At 44.7% G+C, this 14,120-nt stretch overlaps 1 protein-coding gene across 7 annotated transcripts in view; it reads left to right on the top strand.

Annotated features, from left to right (window-relative positions):
- ASAP2 (ArfGAP with SH3 domain, ankyrin repeat and PH domain 2) overlaps positions 1–14,120 on the top strand; it is a 202,472-nt gene that overhangs the window by 142,424 nt on the left and 45,928 nt on the right. For all 7 annotated transcript variants that reach the window (XM_073022767.1, XM_038006536.2, XM_073022765.1 and 4 more), the window contains 4 exons: positions 1,504–1,591; positions 7,030–7,078; positions 7,162–7,328; positions 10,069–10,202. In XM_073022767.1, the coding sequence (XP_072878868.1) occupies positions 1,504–1,591; positions 7,030–7,078; positions 7,162–7,328; positions 10,069–10,202 (438 nt within the window). The remainder of the gene's footprint in view (positions 1–1,503; positions 1,592–7,029; positions 7,079–7,161; positions 7,329–10,068; positions 10,203–14,120) is intronic.

Here is a 14,120-nt window from a genome sequence, read left to right on the forward strand (position 1 = left end):
TTGCCCATGGATAGTTGTGTCATCACAGGGTGGTAACAGAATAGACACAGGCTACGTATGGGTGGATATACACCTGTGTTAAAGTACTTGGTTGCATGCATGGTTTGTAACCATGTCTCTAGAAATAGATCATTTTGTGTGTTGGTTCCTGGATAAGTTAGGTAATCCGATTGGTCACAATCCACAGTCAGTGGTGCTTTCACTTGGAAGTGTCCAGATTTACATGATTAGGCAGAGCTTGGTGTCTTCTAATACTGATTTCTGACGCTCTAGGAATTCTCTGAGATACCTACAGAGTATGGAGAGTATCTGACTAACCTGTAGAAGATAAGACCAACACAGCTACGAACGAGGAGAGTCTAGTACAACCCTGTTTATCGGACTTTCACTAGTCCAAACTTACATGTATTAAACCCAAATCCTTCACTCTGCAAGGATGGGTTCAACTCTCCCACCCTAACTCTGTAGACTCACTGGAAGGAAGCTGCTGGGCCTGGAGGTGCATGAGGGTTTCACATGTCTGTCCAGGCATAGATGCATATGTGTATGTATCTGGATTAATCCCAAATCCAGGTTTTTTTCATCTTGAAGTGACTGGTGGCCAAGGGAAGTGGGGCCCAAGAACGATGGAAGTTTAAGACATTCTTATGTGATCTTTCCTTTAGCAGCTTGGTAGGTGGGTAAGATAAGCCCACTCTTATTTGGATATTCTTCCAAGATTTCTAAGAGGTATTCTGCCGTTTGAAATTTTTGTTTCTGAAATTATCTTCTTACCCTCAGTCCTTTGCTTTTTTGGACTAAGTATGATCTATTTTTTGAAACTGTAATAAAGTAGCCATTTTTGACACACCTCTGATGAAAGTATGTTGTGATCGCTTGGTGTCATGTATGGGGGAGAGGGTTTGGGGGTTACAGATATGAATGAAGTATGTTTTGTTGAAACTTAAGTGACAGCGATGGTTGGCATTTAGGAATGTGAATCTTTTATCTGTCATCACTTCAAACAGTAGGAAAATAATTTCTCTGCCATTTTTGTGCTGTGAAATTACCTTCCCTGGAAGTGAGGTTTTTGCTAAGAAAAAGTGCTTTTAAGGTCACCAGAAATTGAACTGGGTGCCCAAGTTACCTGGCACATCATCTGTGTTGTTGGTAAGAGTCAGAACCAAATGTTTTGGGCTTAGCCATGGCAGTACCTTGATCTGAAGGCACCCACTGCCAGCAGCCTCAAAGCTGGCATCGCTTGTCCCCTTGTCCAGGTGGGTTTGTGTAGACCACCAAGGTGCCCTTGCAGGGAGGCAATTGCCCTCTGTGGAGACGAAGTTCAAGGGCCTCTGTAATTTGTCTCAGTCATGCTTTCCTCTGTCAAGTCTGCCTTCTAAAGGCCACCTTTGCGAACTAGTGAAGAGCTTGCTCTTGCTGTATCTCGTGAGGATTGATACTGTATGATTTTCTATTCCTTCCACCCAACCCCAACCTTTTTATTTGTTTTTTGCTTTTAAACAGGCTAACCGGCCTCCTGCAAAGCTCAACCTGCTAACCTGCCAGGTGAAGACCAACCCTGAGGAGAAGAAGTGCTTTGACCTTATTTCACGTAAGGCTCCCTCTGAGATGCTGCACCACAGAGACATTGTTTTATGCTCTCTTCTGTGGCGTCCTTCACATTTCACACACTGCATTCTGAAGAATTGGTTTTTGAAGAGACATACCCTTTTTTCTAGCGATATGCATGCTTTGTGTTCCATTAGTAACTGCTGGCTTGCTAGCCTTTCTAGTTGAGAGTTTGACTTTGAGGACTGGCCCTGCTCCTCAGGGACACTGTAGACCTGAGACATCATCACCTGGCTCTCTGAGCTCTTAGCCTCAGCATTCCTGTTCCTAAATAAGGAGATCCTATCAGAGAAGCCCGCAAGCCTAAAACCCCTTCACTTTAAAAAGAGAAAAGAAGGACAATTCTGTTTTCAAAAATTTACATAATTTGGGTGATGTTAGAAATGCTATAAAACTAAAATGAGGGTCTTCAACAGGGCCCTTGAAACTTCAGTGTTTGAAACTGTTTTTCTTCCTCACCACAGGATTAGTTTTTCTGCTTCTCTATGCTTTTCCTTTTTGTGGTGTTCACAAAAGAATCCCCACGGAACCATCCATTGTGGTGAATGTTTACTCAGCACCCCCTGAATTGAAGGGGGCTCATAAAAGAAAATAAGATAAACCTTTTTTCCTTGGTATTTCTGTGTGGCAGGGTTACAGTCTAGGGGAAGAAAGGGCCAGTCTCTCCTTTGAAGAGGCAGTCACTAGGGATTTGGGCGCAAGAGTTATATTTGCAGAGGACCACGCCGGACTGCGTACTGTAGGGAGGCGGTGCTATTCTCTGTGCCTCAGTACCCCTGAGCGGGAGATGGCTGCCTTTTCAAATATCTGTTGACCTGTATTATTGAGGGCTAGGAAGTCACTGGTTATGTGATTTAGCATTCCCAGCAAACTGTGGGTAATTAGCACTCCATCTTACCACAATGGCTTGCTCTTATCCTCCTTTTTTCCCTTCTCATACCCTCTGTGTCAATCTCTGGGGAGGGTTGAGCACTGTGATGTGTGCAGAGGGTTCCAGTACCATTTGTTCTGTTCTTCAGACTCTAGACTGATTTGTAACATAAAACGGACTTTATCCTGTGTCAGACACTCATCCTGACTCAGTCTAGTAAGGTCCACAAACTCTCATCAAACTTGCCTTTCATTCATACAAGATGTTACAAAATTGCTGAGTACTGGCCAGAGTTTAAAATGTGATTGCAAGCCAGGCGTGGTGGTGTGCTCCCGTAGTCCCAGCTACTCGGGAGGCTGAGGTAGGAGGATCACCCAAGTTCAGGAGCAGACATCCTGCCTCGGTAACATAGCAAGACCCTGACTCTTTAAAACACACACACACACACACGGAGTGATCACTGCTGGGTTACCTGTGTCTAGCTAGCCAAAAAGACTTGAATTGAAGGGTTTCAGAAAACCTGATGGTGTAATCTGATGTCTGCCAGTGGCTGGGGCTGACTCAGAGGGTTTTAGGCCTTTCCGTTTTCTGAACTAGTAACGCACAAGCTCTGCGTTAAAATGCCCATCATTAACTCATAAGCAATAATAGTGAACCGATCGCCTGGAGGTGGGTGTAGGGACTTCTTCCCTCAGCTGCCCCAGGTCCCTCCAGCATGCCCCGCAGGGAGACCCTGCTACATGCCATATGTGCAGAAGCACTTGCTCCAATGTATTCCCAGCCTACACCTTTTTACAACACAGCAGGCAGCAGGGAGGATCGGTAGATGGCAAGTGTGCATGCCTCCCTTCTGGGCGTGAGTTACTGCAGCTCTTACACATGTGGGAACGTGGTCCTCTGTGAATCTGGCCACACACAAGCCCTGTGGCCAACTGATATTTCAAGATCCTGCCAGTGTCTTTGCTGCAGCCTGATGCATTTAAACATCTTCAGGAAGGACTTCTGGCCTCTGATGCCCAGAAAGGCCTGCTAAGCATAGTTGGGGGCAGTGTCATGAGTTTTCGAGAGTCCGTTGTTGTCTTTGAAAAGAGCTCTCATCCCTCCTCCTTCCCTGCTTGTCTTCCAGTGGGTAAAATGAATTCCAGTCATGCAAATTCTTCATCCTCAGCGAGTTTTCAAAAGGTGCCTTCCCTATGAGTATCTGCAGTGAAAATGCTTTGTGCAGGGCTGTATAGGTTTGGGTTGAAAACTGGCCAGACACCCCAGAGAGTCATTACGGTAAACCGGGCTTCAGTGTAAGCCGTGATTTGATGAATATCCTGAGAACGTGAGGGATATGGGGTCAGGGCCCGGTTCTGGCTGATTCAGGAGCATCTGTCTTCACCCTCTCAGATTCCTTCTCTGCTTCCTGACCAGCCTCATGGGATAAGCATCACCAAGATGCTTTTGAACTCTCAAGATATTTGGGTGGGGCAGGCAGTGGCTCACACCTGTAATGCAAGCACTTTGGGAGGCCAAGATGGGAGGATTGCTTGAGGCCAGGAGTTTGAGACCAGACTGGGCAACATAGCAAGACCTCCTACAAAAAATTTAAAAATAGCTGAGTATGGTAGCATGTGCCTTTGGTCCCAGCTACTCGGGGGCTCAGATGGGAGGATCGCTTGAGCCCAGGAGGTTGAAGTTGCAATGAGTTGTGATCGTGCCATTGCACTCCAGCTTGGACAACACAGCAAAACTGTCTTAAAAAAAAGACATTTGGGCAGTTGGGGAAGTCAAGTGGAGGCACATGCATTGAGGCAGTGAGGGTGATATTTTCTGTGTGCGTCTGCCAGGCACCGCATGGTCACCCATTCCTCCTCCTCCTCATCTGGTCAGTTCATCTTGGAATCTGCCCAGAGAACTCAGAAGAGCAATAGACTGACTGGCTGGTTGCAGTTACTTCCTACAAGATGCTCCTTTACCATCCTTGCCCCTAAACAGGGGCTTCCCATTCTCATGAAGGTGGAATTGGGGCTGGGGGCAGTGGCTCACACCTATAGTCCGAGCTACTTGGGAGGCTAAGGTAGGGGGATCACTTGACTCCAGGAATTTGAGGCTGCAGTGAGCTGTGATTGTGCCACTGCACTCCACCCTGGGTAACAGAGGGAGACTTTGTCACTTTTAAAAAAGAAAAAGATGTAAACGGGCATGGGCTCTTCTAGCAGGATGGTTCTGTGGCAAGGCCAGCCTTTCTGGGAGCTCATCCAATCCATTGCCTGCAGACTGACCCCACTTGTAGCAAATTCAAGTCCGGAGCCATTATCCGCAAACCCCACTGGCACCCTGGGCAGGATGGAAAGAATAGGAGAATTTTGAGGTGATCCAAGTGAGTCCCCTGAGTAGGATGGAGCCAGAGGGAGTCAGTAACCTTCCAGGTCCACACGGCAGGTTAGCGGCCAGTAGAGCCAGAGCCCCGGCTGGAAGCTCCCCTTCGCTGGCCACCAGCACCTGAGTGCTCCAATCGCCCCCTCAGTCTCCTCCTGCTCTTCTCCCTCACAGCTGAAGCTGCTAGAAGCTGTCTGCTTATTTGCAGCATCTTTAAAGAGTGTAGTAGAGGGGATTCTTGCTTGAAGTTTTTCCTCAGAGGTTTGCCTCCTGCTTCTGCAGTTTTTACATGTCAGAATGCAGAAATTGGCCAGGTGCAGTGGCCCACGCCTGTAATCTCAGTACTTTGGGAGGCTGAGGTGGGAAGATAGCCTGAGCCTGGGAGATCAAGGCTGCAGCGAGCCATGCACTGCACATTTGCACCACTCCACTCCAGCCCGGGCAACAGAGTGAGACTCTGTCTCAAAAAAATAAAAGAAAAAGAGAGAGAGAAAGATGCTATGGTGTTGTAGAAAGGGTGGGGCCAGAAGTCCAGGAACCAAGTTCTGCTGCTGGCTATGCTTGATTTTTGCAGCTTAGCCTCTCTAGGCTTCAGCCCTCACCCAGTCACTTACCAAGAGTTGTTCTGAGAACCAATGTGCTTTCAGGAGTAAACACCAGAGAGAGGTGACGTGTCCACTCACTTTTAGGAGCACAGATGTTCGTTGTGTTTCCCTAAGAACAGAATCGGTACTTGTCATCATTCTGCCATCTGCAAAAGCTGGGTTCCCCTGCCCCCGCTTTTCTTTATTAAATCTTATTTTATTTTTTGCTTTGGTTTTAGACTGCTTTTAGACAGAAAATATTCATATATCCCTCCCCCAGCTTTCCCTTCTGTTAACATCTTAATACAGTTATCCAGTAGTCCATGGTAGATTGTTATTCAATCATATTTATATGGTTATCAAAACCAGGAAACATTGGTTTAATGCTGTTAACTAAAAATCTTACTCAGATTTTACCAGTTTTCCCCCAAATGTCCTTTTTCTGCTCTAGAATTCCATCCAGGACCCCACGTGACATTTGTGATTTTATCCTGGTCTTTTGCCGTCTGTATCGGTTCTGTAGTCTTCACTCGTTTTTCATGATACCTTCTTAAAGAGTGTTGACCTGTGTTTTGGTCAGACTCCGCTTCATTTGGATTTCTGTAGTGTTTTCTCGTGAGTGGATTGAGGTTATATGTTTTTGGCAAGAGCAGCACAGAAGTGATGCTGCCACATCCCACACAGCCGCCTCCCTGCTGCACACACACAGAGGTCCACAGCCTGGCGAAACACTTGTAAAACGGTGCTGACGCCAGCAATATGTGAGTGTAGAATTTTATATTCGACCATTATTTAACACTCTCCTCCTGATGTAGCTGTATTTCTAGTACTCGATTCTCAAAGCATATTATTCTTAGAATTTCTTATACTAATCTTTTTCTAAGAAAGCCAGAAAACTTCTTTTTTTTTTTTTTTTTTTTTTTTTGAGACAGAGTCTCGCTCTGTCGCCCAGGCTGGAGTGCAGTGGCGCAATCTCGGCTCACTGCAAGCTCCGCCTCCCAGGTTTACGCCATTCTCCTGCCTCAGCCTCCCGGGTAGCTGGGACTACAGGCGCCCACCACCACGCCCGGCTAATTTTCTTGTATTTTTTTTTTTAGTAGAGACGGGGTTTCACTGTGTTAGCCAGGATGGTCTCGATCTCCTGACCTCGTGATCCGCCCGCCTCGGCCTCCCAAAGTGCTGGGATTACAGGCTTGAGCCACCGCGCCCGGCCTCAGAAAACTTCTAAGATACTCTTTTCAAAAAGGATTTTTATTATTGAAAGGGCTTTAACAATTACTTTTTGGGGGCCAACTCTGTAGTGAGTTAAAATGAAGCAATTGAGGGGATAGTGATGGTTTTCATGGAATAGCTTCAGTTTTTAGAAGCGGCATCTTTTAAAACTTGCTTGAGGGAAAGGGCAGGTTTATTTTGCATTCCAATGCCATTGTTAGTGAAGGCAGACAGTTGGAGGATACGAGGGAGTGCCTGATTTTATACAAATCAGTAATTTCCTAACAGAGAGCTAAGATTATTCCAGAGGCTAATTAGAAACCACTTTCTTTTGGAATTGTGTATGGATTGCTGTCTGGGCTCACAGTTGAAATTCCTCTTGCTATGCAGATGACAGAACTTACCACTTCCAAGCCGAAGATGAACAGGAATGTCAAATGTAAGTTACATGGTGGTGGGACTTTGGGCTGGACTTACCTGTTGTTTGTGGGATTTAACACAACGTCGCTCTTGTTTTTCTAGATGGATGTCTGTGCTGCAAAATAGCAAAGAAGAAGCTTTAAACAACGCATTTAAGGGGGATGACAATACTGGAGAAAATAACATCGTCCAAGAACTGACAAAGGAGATCATCTCAGAAGTGCAGAGGATGACGGGCAATGACGTTTGCTGTGACTGTGGGGCACCAGGTGACCCAGGGACCCCACCCAACCCTGGGTTCTGGGACATTTAAATCCCATTCTGATTCACAGAATCATTCATTGATTTTCACTTTCATTTCAAACACAAAATTAAGTGCAGCTCAGCCTGAGTTCATCCCATTACACAAATGCTTAATGAACTATGCAGACCGCGGCAGGGGAAAGGGGTGGGAAGACGTTTGCCTGCCGGGCCCCAGAGCAGGACTGAGTAAAGAGGGTTTGACAGAGCTGCAAAGATTGAAATGCTTTTTGAGAAATGAAAACTGAAGGGTACAGTGAGGGTGAACTCAAGGTCATGTGGGCTGAGAGGCTGCATGTGTCTGGGCTTCCTTGCTTAGAATCTGCTCTCTTCTCCCTTTATCCTACTTTGCAGAACTTCTGAAGTAGCTTTAAGCTGCTGTCTGGCTCTGTGACCCTGGGAGAGCCACTTGCTTTGTTAAACATCGATTGTCCTGTCTGTAAACTGAAGGGACAGGTCCCTTTCAGCTGACACATTCTGTGAAATAAGATTTTATTTTTACATTTTGATAAAGCATATTAGGGGCTTTATAGTAGGATGTGGTTTAAGGAATTTACTTACTCTAATTGAGACAGAATGGTGGGGGTGAGGGGTCGGGGGACTACACAGGTGCATTTTCTGAACATTTATAAAACGAAAAAGATGGAGGCTTGGCTAGAATGGTCGGTCCCCTTTTCATTCCTCTAATTATATGACAATTTTTCTTATAAACCAAACACAGCCGAAGTAGAGTGGGCAGTTGAGAAAGTACCCTTAGGTTCCCATGACCCTGAAGACTGTATTTGGCCTTGGATCCATTAAAAAAAAAAAAAAAAAACTGGCAGGGTGCAGTGGCTCATGCCTGTAATCCCAGCACTTTGGAAGACTGTGGTGGGCGGATCACTTGAAGTCAGGAGTTCGAGACCAGCCTGGCCAACATAGTGAAAGCTCGTCTCTATTAAAAATACCATAATTAGCCTGGCGTGGTAGTGCACACATGTAGTCCCAGCTACTTAGGAGACTGACGCAGGAGAATCACCTGAATCCAGGAGGCGGAGGTTGCAGTGAGCTGAGATCACGCCACTGCACTCCAGCCTGGACGACTGAACGAGACTGTGTCAAACAAAAAAACGAAAATACCTTTTTGGCAGCAGATGAGGTAGGGGGTGATAAGTAGTGAATCATGGTCTTTCTTTTTTTTTTTTTTTTTTTTTTTTTTTTTTTTTTTTTTTTTTTTTTTTTTTTTTGGATACGGAGTCTCACTCTGTTGCCCAGGCTGGAGTGCAGTGGCCGGATCTCAGCTCACTGCAAGCTCCGCCTCCCGGGTTTACGCCATTCTCCTGCCTCAGACTCCTGAGTAGCTGGGACTACAGGCGCCCGCCACCTCGCCCAGCTAGTTTTTTGTATTTTTTAGTAGAGACAGGGTTTCACCTTGTTAGCCACAATGGTCTCGATCTCCTGACCTCGTGATCCGCCCGTCTCGGCCTCCCAAAGTGCTGGGATTACAGGCTTGAGCCACCGCGCCCGGCCATGGTCTTTCTTGAGAAAGGGTAAAGACAGTTTACGATTTGGGTTTTTCATACACTTTGATAAAGAGCTCAAAGGTATGTACTCATTATTTTAAAATGCCGAGACAGTGTGGGTAATAGAAAAATGATGTAGAGTCACCTAAATGGATGCTTGTGCCTCCCCAAAGCACGTGGATACAGTGGAGTCGTCCTACACAAGCGCAGACGCAGATGCCAAAAAGGTTTTCCAACATGGATAACATTTTTAATAACTTGAACATTTAAAAAATAACTTCATTATTGCCTACTGACTAAAGTTGCGATATTTACCTACCGTGAGTTTCTGAGGGTAACAAACAATTCTGAAGAGAATTGTGTTTATGGGTTGTGATGATGTACTCAAGGACATCTTTTTAATTTCCCATTTTTAGCAAATTCCACATTCATCTGTCAGGCATTTTGTGGGTGCTTATCATGTTCTAAACTGATGGTAGGGGCATGTTAGGAGCCGAGCTGTGAGGGGAAAGCGTGGCTTTGAATGCAGGTAGAGGCAGGGCCACGGTCTGCTCTGCACTCCCTGGCAACCTCGAGCCTGAGCATTGTGAAGCTGTCTCTGCCGTATAATGAGATAAAAATCCCTGCCCTGGCCATCTCCTGGGGCTCTTAGATTTGATACAAAAGTGCTCTGTGATTTCTGAAGCTCTTAACAATGCAAACTATTGTTGCTACTACCAGCGTGCTGAACACAGCATATCATATGTACATAGTACGTTCTCTGTTATTATCAGCATCTATAGAAGCGAATGTTTTAAGCCTATTCCCCTTTTACTAGTAGACTTTGGCTGGTCTCGTCGTTTTCCTCTTGCTCCATTCTGCTAGTGTGACCAAGCTGGTGATGGGCGTGTCTGTTTTCATGACCAGCCATTGAGGAGCCCTTGGTCACTGGAGTGTGTCCTGTTTATTTTTGCACACACAGCATCTGTCACATGAATGGAAGGATGGGGAGATGGAGAGAGAGGGAAGAAGAGGGAGAGTAGATGTGTGCGTATGTGGGTATTGCATGTAAATTGCTGGTAATTATGGACAAAGTTTCCAGCTGTGTTAAGGATCAGAAAATGCTCATGCTCAGAACTCCTTGTTCAGTAACTGTGCAGGAAGAAAGTTGTGACTCCTGACATTCTTTTTGACTGGAAGCTCAAATCTGCCCTGTTCTCTTTGGCAGATCCTACATGGCTTTCCACCAACCTGGGCATCCTGACCTGCATCGAGTGTTCCGGAATCCACCGAGAGCTGGGGGTTCATTACTCCAGGATGCAGTCCCTGACCTTAGATGTACTGGGAACGTCTGAGCTGCTGGTAATTTTTAAATCCTTGATTTGAGATTGGAAACAAATGAGCTGTAAGCTAAGTTTTACTTTTGGCATTCTAATCCATTTTGGTAAGCTAGTGATTGTTGATATATTACCAAATGGGTTTGGATAATTAGAAACTCATTGATAATTCTTCATTTTTAGCTACTGGTGGTTGAGGGCACTTCTTGTTGCAAAACTTTATTCTTAAATGAATAAAGAGGAGTGAAACCAAAACAGCATTGAGAGTGGTGTGAGGTTCTGCAGAAATGGAATAAGATGGTGACATAGGCCAGCTCACCCCATCCATTAGACAGATGTGGAATCCAACGTCTAAAGACAGGAAAGTACTTATTTTCCCTCATCACCAGCGATTTCTGACAAGGCTGTGGTGACAGCTTGCCTCAAGCCTCCGACTTTTCCCTACCCTAGATTGTCCCCCTTGGGGGCACATACTGGTCTTCATTTTTACCGCCTTTATTTCTTAAGTCTTTCATTCTTGGTTCAGTGATAACGCTTAAACCATGTGATAGAGATAGGAGGAGACTGAAGCATTTTCTGTGAAGTGGCTTTCAGAGTATCGAGACTATGGTCCCACAAGGTCCATCAGACAGGTTATGCTTCTGGCCACCTGACACATGAGCTTTCGTGACTGTCTTCCCTAGAAAGCAGTTCTTGAATTCTCTCCTGGGACAGCTGAGTGTTGACAGTAAACAGTAAGTAGATATTGATTGCTATTGATTTTAATGTTGAATTTAAAAGTTTACATGTAGGGAATGTAATGTCAAGAGCAATAGTCGTGACAGAAAATCAATAGTTGTAGACCATGTTCCTCTCAAGGGGCCATCAGTCTTATTGATGACTTCGAATCCAGTGTGTCTGAACTTCGAATGCATTTTGAACTCTCTTGTCAAACCTTTCCAGCCTTTCCAGGAATGCCTTTATGGTCTTGAAAGACAGAGTTGGGAGAAACTACAGTGGATCCTAGCAGCCTAGTTAGTAATATCCTTAGTTACTTAAAGTTTAAAACTAAGCTAGACTCACTTAAAGTTTAAAACTAAGGAACTCCAAGCAGTGCCTTCCTGGTTACATAAGGCAATTATTGTTCATGTAATAATGCACGTGACCTGCATCTTGGAGAGGTGAACAGATGTACATGTGGCATCTCTTGGATAACTGATGATGGTATAGATTGGAGATTGTCATGGTACATTTTCAAAGAAGCACAAAGTACTTCTCAGTAAACAGTGATGAACTATGGCAGTTGTTTCTTCTACTGATTTTCTTTCTTTTTTTTTTTTTTTTTTTTTTTTAATTTTTTGACACGGAGTCTTGCTGTCTCCCAGGCTGGAGTGCAGTGGCACGATCTCGGCTCACTGCAAGCTCCGCCTCCCGGGTTCACGCCGTTCTCCTGCCTCAGCCTCCCGAGTAGCTGGGACTACAGGCACCCGCCACCTCGCCCAGCTAGTTTTTTGTATTTTTTTAGTAGAGACGGGGTTTCACCGTGTTAGCCAGGATGGTCTCGATCTCCTGACCTCGTGCTCCGCCTGTCTCGGCCTCCCAAAGTGCTGGGATTACAGGCTTGAGCCACCGCGCCCGGCCTCTTCTACTGATTTTCTTAAAACAATGGGAAGTATTAAGTGATTTATGATGTTGTAGTAATTGTTGATTTTGTACTGTGTATTTTGCAGACCGCTTTATATATACTAGGCTCATTTGATCTCCAGTAACAACCTGATGACCTTGGTATATTATCCCCATTTGACAGAGGAGGAAACTGAGGCTTAGAATGTTTCAATATGCCTAGGGTTATGAAGCTTTTAAGGTGACAGATCTGGGGTGTGGGCCTCTTTAATCTAATTCCAGACCTCACACTTAAACCTTAGAGGAGCCTGGGACACAAATTGGCATTTTACTGGGTTGTCTTGCTATGTGATAAACATTTAAACATCTCCACTATCCTTCCCTATCACCATCCGCAACAAATGTTTAACAGTCAACTCTCGAGAAGAAAGAACCCTGGTTTGCAACCTGCCTGTTCTTGTGGTGTAAATACTCCCACAATGGCCAATTTCAAGCTACCCATGTGCATTACTAAATGTGAAGTTGGAAAAAGATGTTCATTATATAGTACATTCACCATGTAACACAGTGGATGTAAATAACTTCATGAACATGGATAATAGTAAAATGTAGTATAATTAGCAAATGATGAGTTTTGAGTATATACCTTAGTTATTAATATAACATAATTATGAGTTTATATAGTATAATTTTTAATAGTAGCAGTGTTTAGCAGTTGGCTTGCAAAATTCCTGAAATTTTAACAGTTGACTGTTATGAGCTGGTAGGAGCCTGACCCCACCATCTGTTATAATTTCTTAAATGTGTCTCAGAAATTTCGTGTTCTTCATGAGACTTGTATTACCTACTAAAGAAGAAAACGCCAAAGAAAGGTGAAAGGAATATGTTGTTCTGTCTTGATGAAACGATGAGGTGACTTCTTATGCCTAATTAAATTCTCCATTTCTGTCTCCCAGAGCCTCCATCTGCATTCTTGTAGGAGTTTAAAGTTTGGTTGACTGTCACCTACAATGAGAAATCAGCCAGTGCCTGCTTAATCAATGTCTGCAGATATTTTCAAAATCGAATTGCTCCCAGAGTTTTAAACTCTTCCTTACCCAAGCCTTTTTTCCTCAGTGGTTATCAGGAAAAGGAGAGACAGCAGTGAATTGTGTAGGATTTACTCCCTTCAGCTCTGCTTGCCCTGCGCTCTAGCTGGTCCTCTGTGGTTCACAGGAGGTGGACATCTCCTCACGGCTCCCCTGATTCATTTGTTGTATGCTAGGAGTGTGGTCATGATATCGTGGCTGTAAACCTTATTCCTTAGCCCTTTGGTTAAGCAGTATGTAGGGTGTCAGGTGTTAGTATTCATGGGCAAAGCTTGGAAATTTCAAGGCTTCTTTTTTTTTTTTTTGAGACAGGGTCTCACTCCATGACCCAGGCTAGAGTCCAGTAGTGCAGTCTTAGCTCACTGCAAGCTCACTGCAACCTCTGCCTCCTGGGTTCAAGCAATCCTCCCACCTCAGCCTCCTCAGTAGCTGAGACTACAGGCAAGTGCTACCACGCCTGGCTAATTTTTGTATTTTTGGTAGAGATGTATTCTTGTATTTTTGGTAGCCATGTCCAGGCTGGTCTCGAACTCCTGGGCTCAAGCGATCCTCCTGCCTTGGCCTCCCAAAATGCTGGGATTACAGGTGTGAGCCACTGTGCTTGGCCTCAAGCCTTTTAAAAGTACCCAGGTTGTTTGTTTTATTTTGCTTAGACAATCAGGTACTGGGATGAAGGATTTCCTGAAGTCTTTTTACCTCTTTCTCTCTTTCTCTGCGTGTGTGTGAGTGTGTGTATATTTAGAATTGTATCTGACACACCGTTAAGAACCATAAAGAATTAACTATCATTGTTATCTCCTTTAACAAAATCCTTTCAGAAAAGTGGTCCCCATGTGCTAACGTGTGAACCCCCAGGGAGGCCGTGCACGGTCTGTGCTTGTAGTCTGTTCTTACAAACCTATTCAATTCAAAGTTGCATGGCATGTAGGGCCTCGGCTGACTTGCTCGCTGAAGTGTGTTTTCTTGTATAGCAAGCGTTCATTCGGCCCCTTGATGCCTTGTGAAAGGAGAGTGGTGGGTGCAGTCTCACAGGAGTAGCATCTCTTCTCTTTTGGGTAAATAGGACAGCCCGTTTCAGGGTGACATGCTGTGACAGCAAGGGATTTTATTTTTTTAATTTTTTATTGTATGTATTTATGGTGTACAACGTGATGTTTTAGTATATTGTATACATTGTGTGTGACTAAATAAAGCTAGTTAACGCACCTGTCACCTCACATGCTTATGTTTTATGGTGAGAACACTTAAAATCT

The sequence above is a fragment of the Chlorocebus sabaeus genome, chromosome 14 (assembly GCF_047675955.1).
Source record: "Chlorocebus sabaeus isolate Y175 chromosome 14, mChlSab1.0.hap1, whole genome shotgun sequence".
In the NCBI taxonomy this organism is placed as follows: Eukaryota; Metazoa; Chordata; class Mammalia; order Primates; family Cercopithecidae; genus Chlorocebus; species Chlorocebus sabaeus.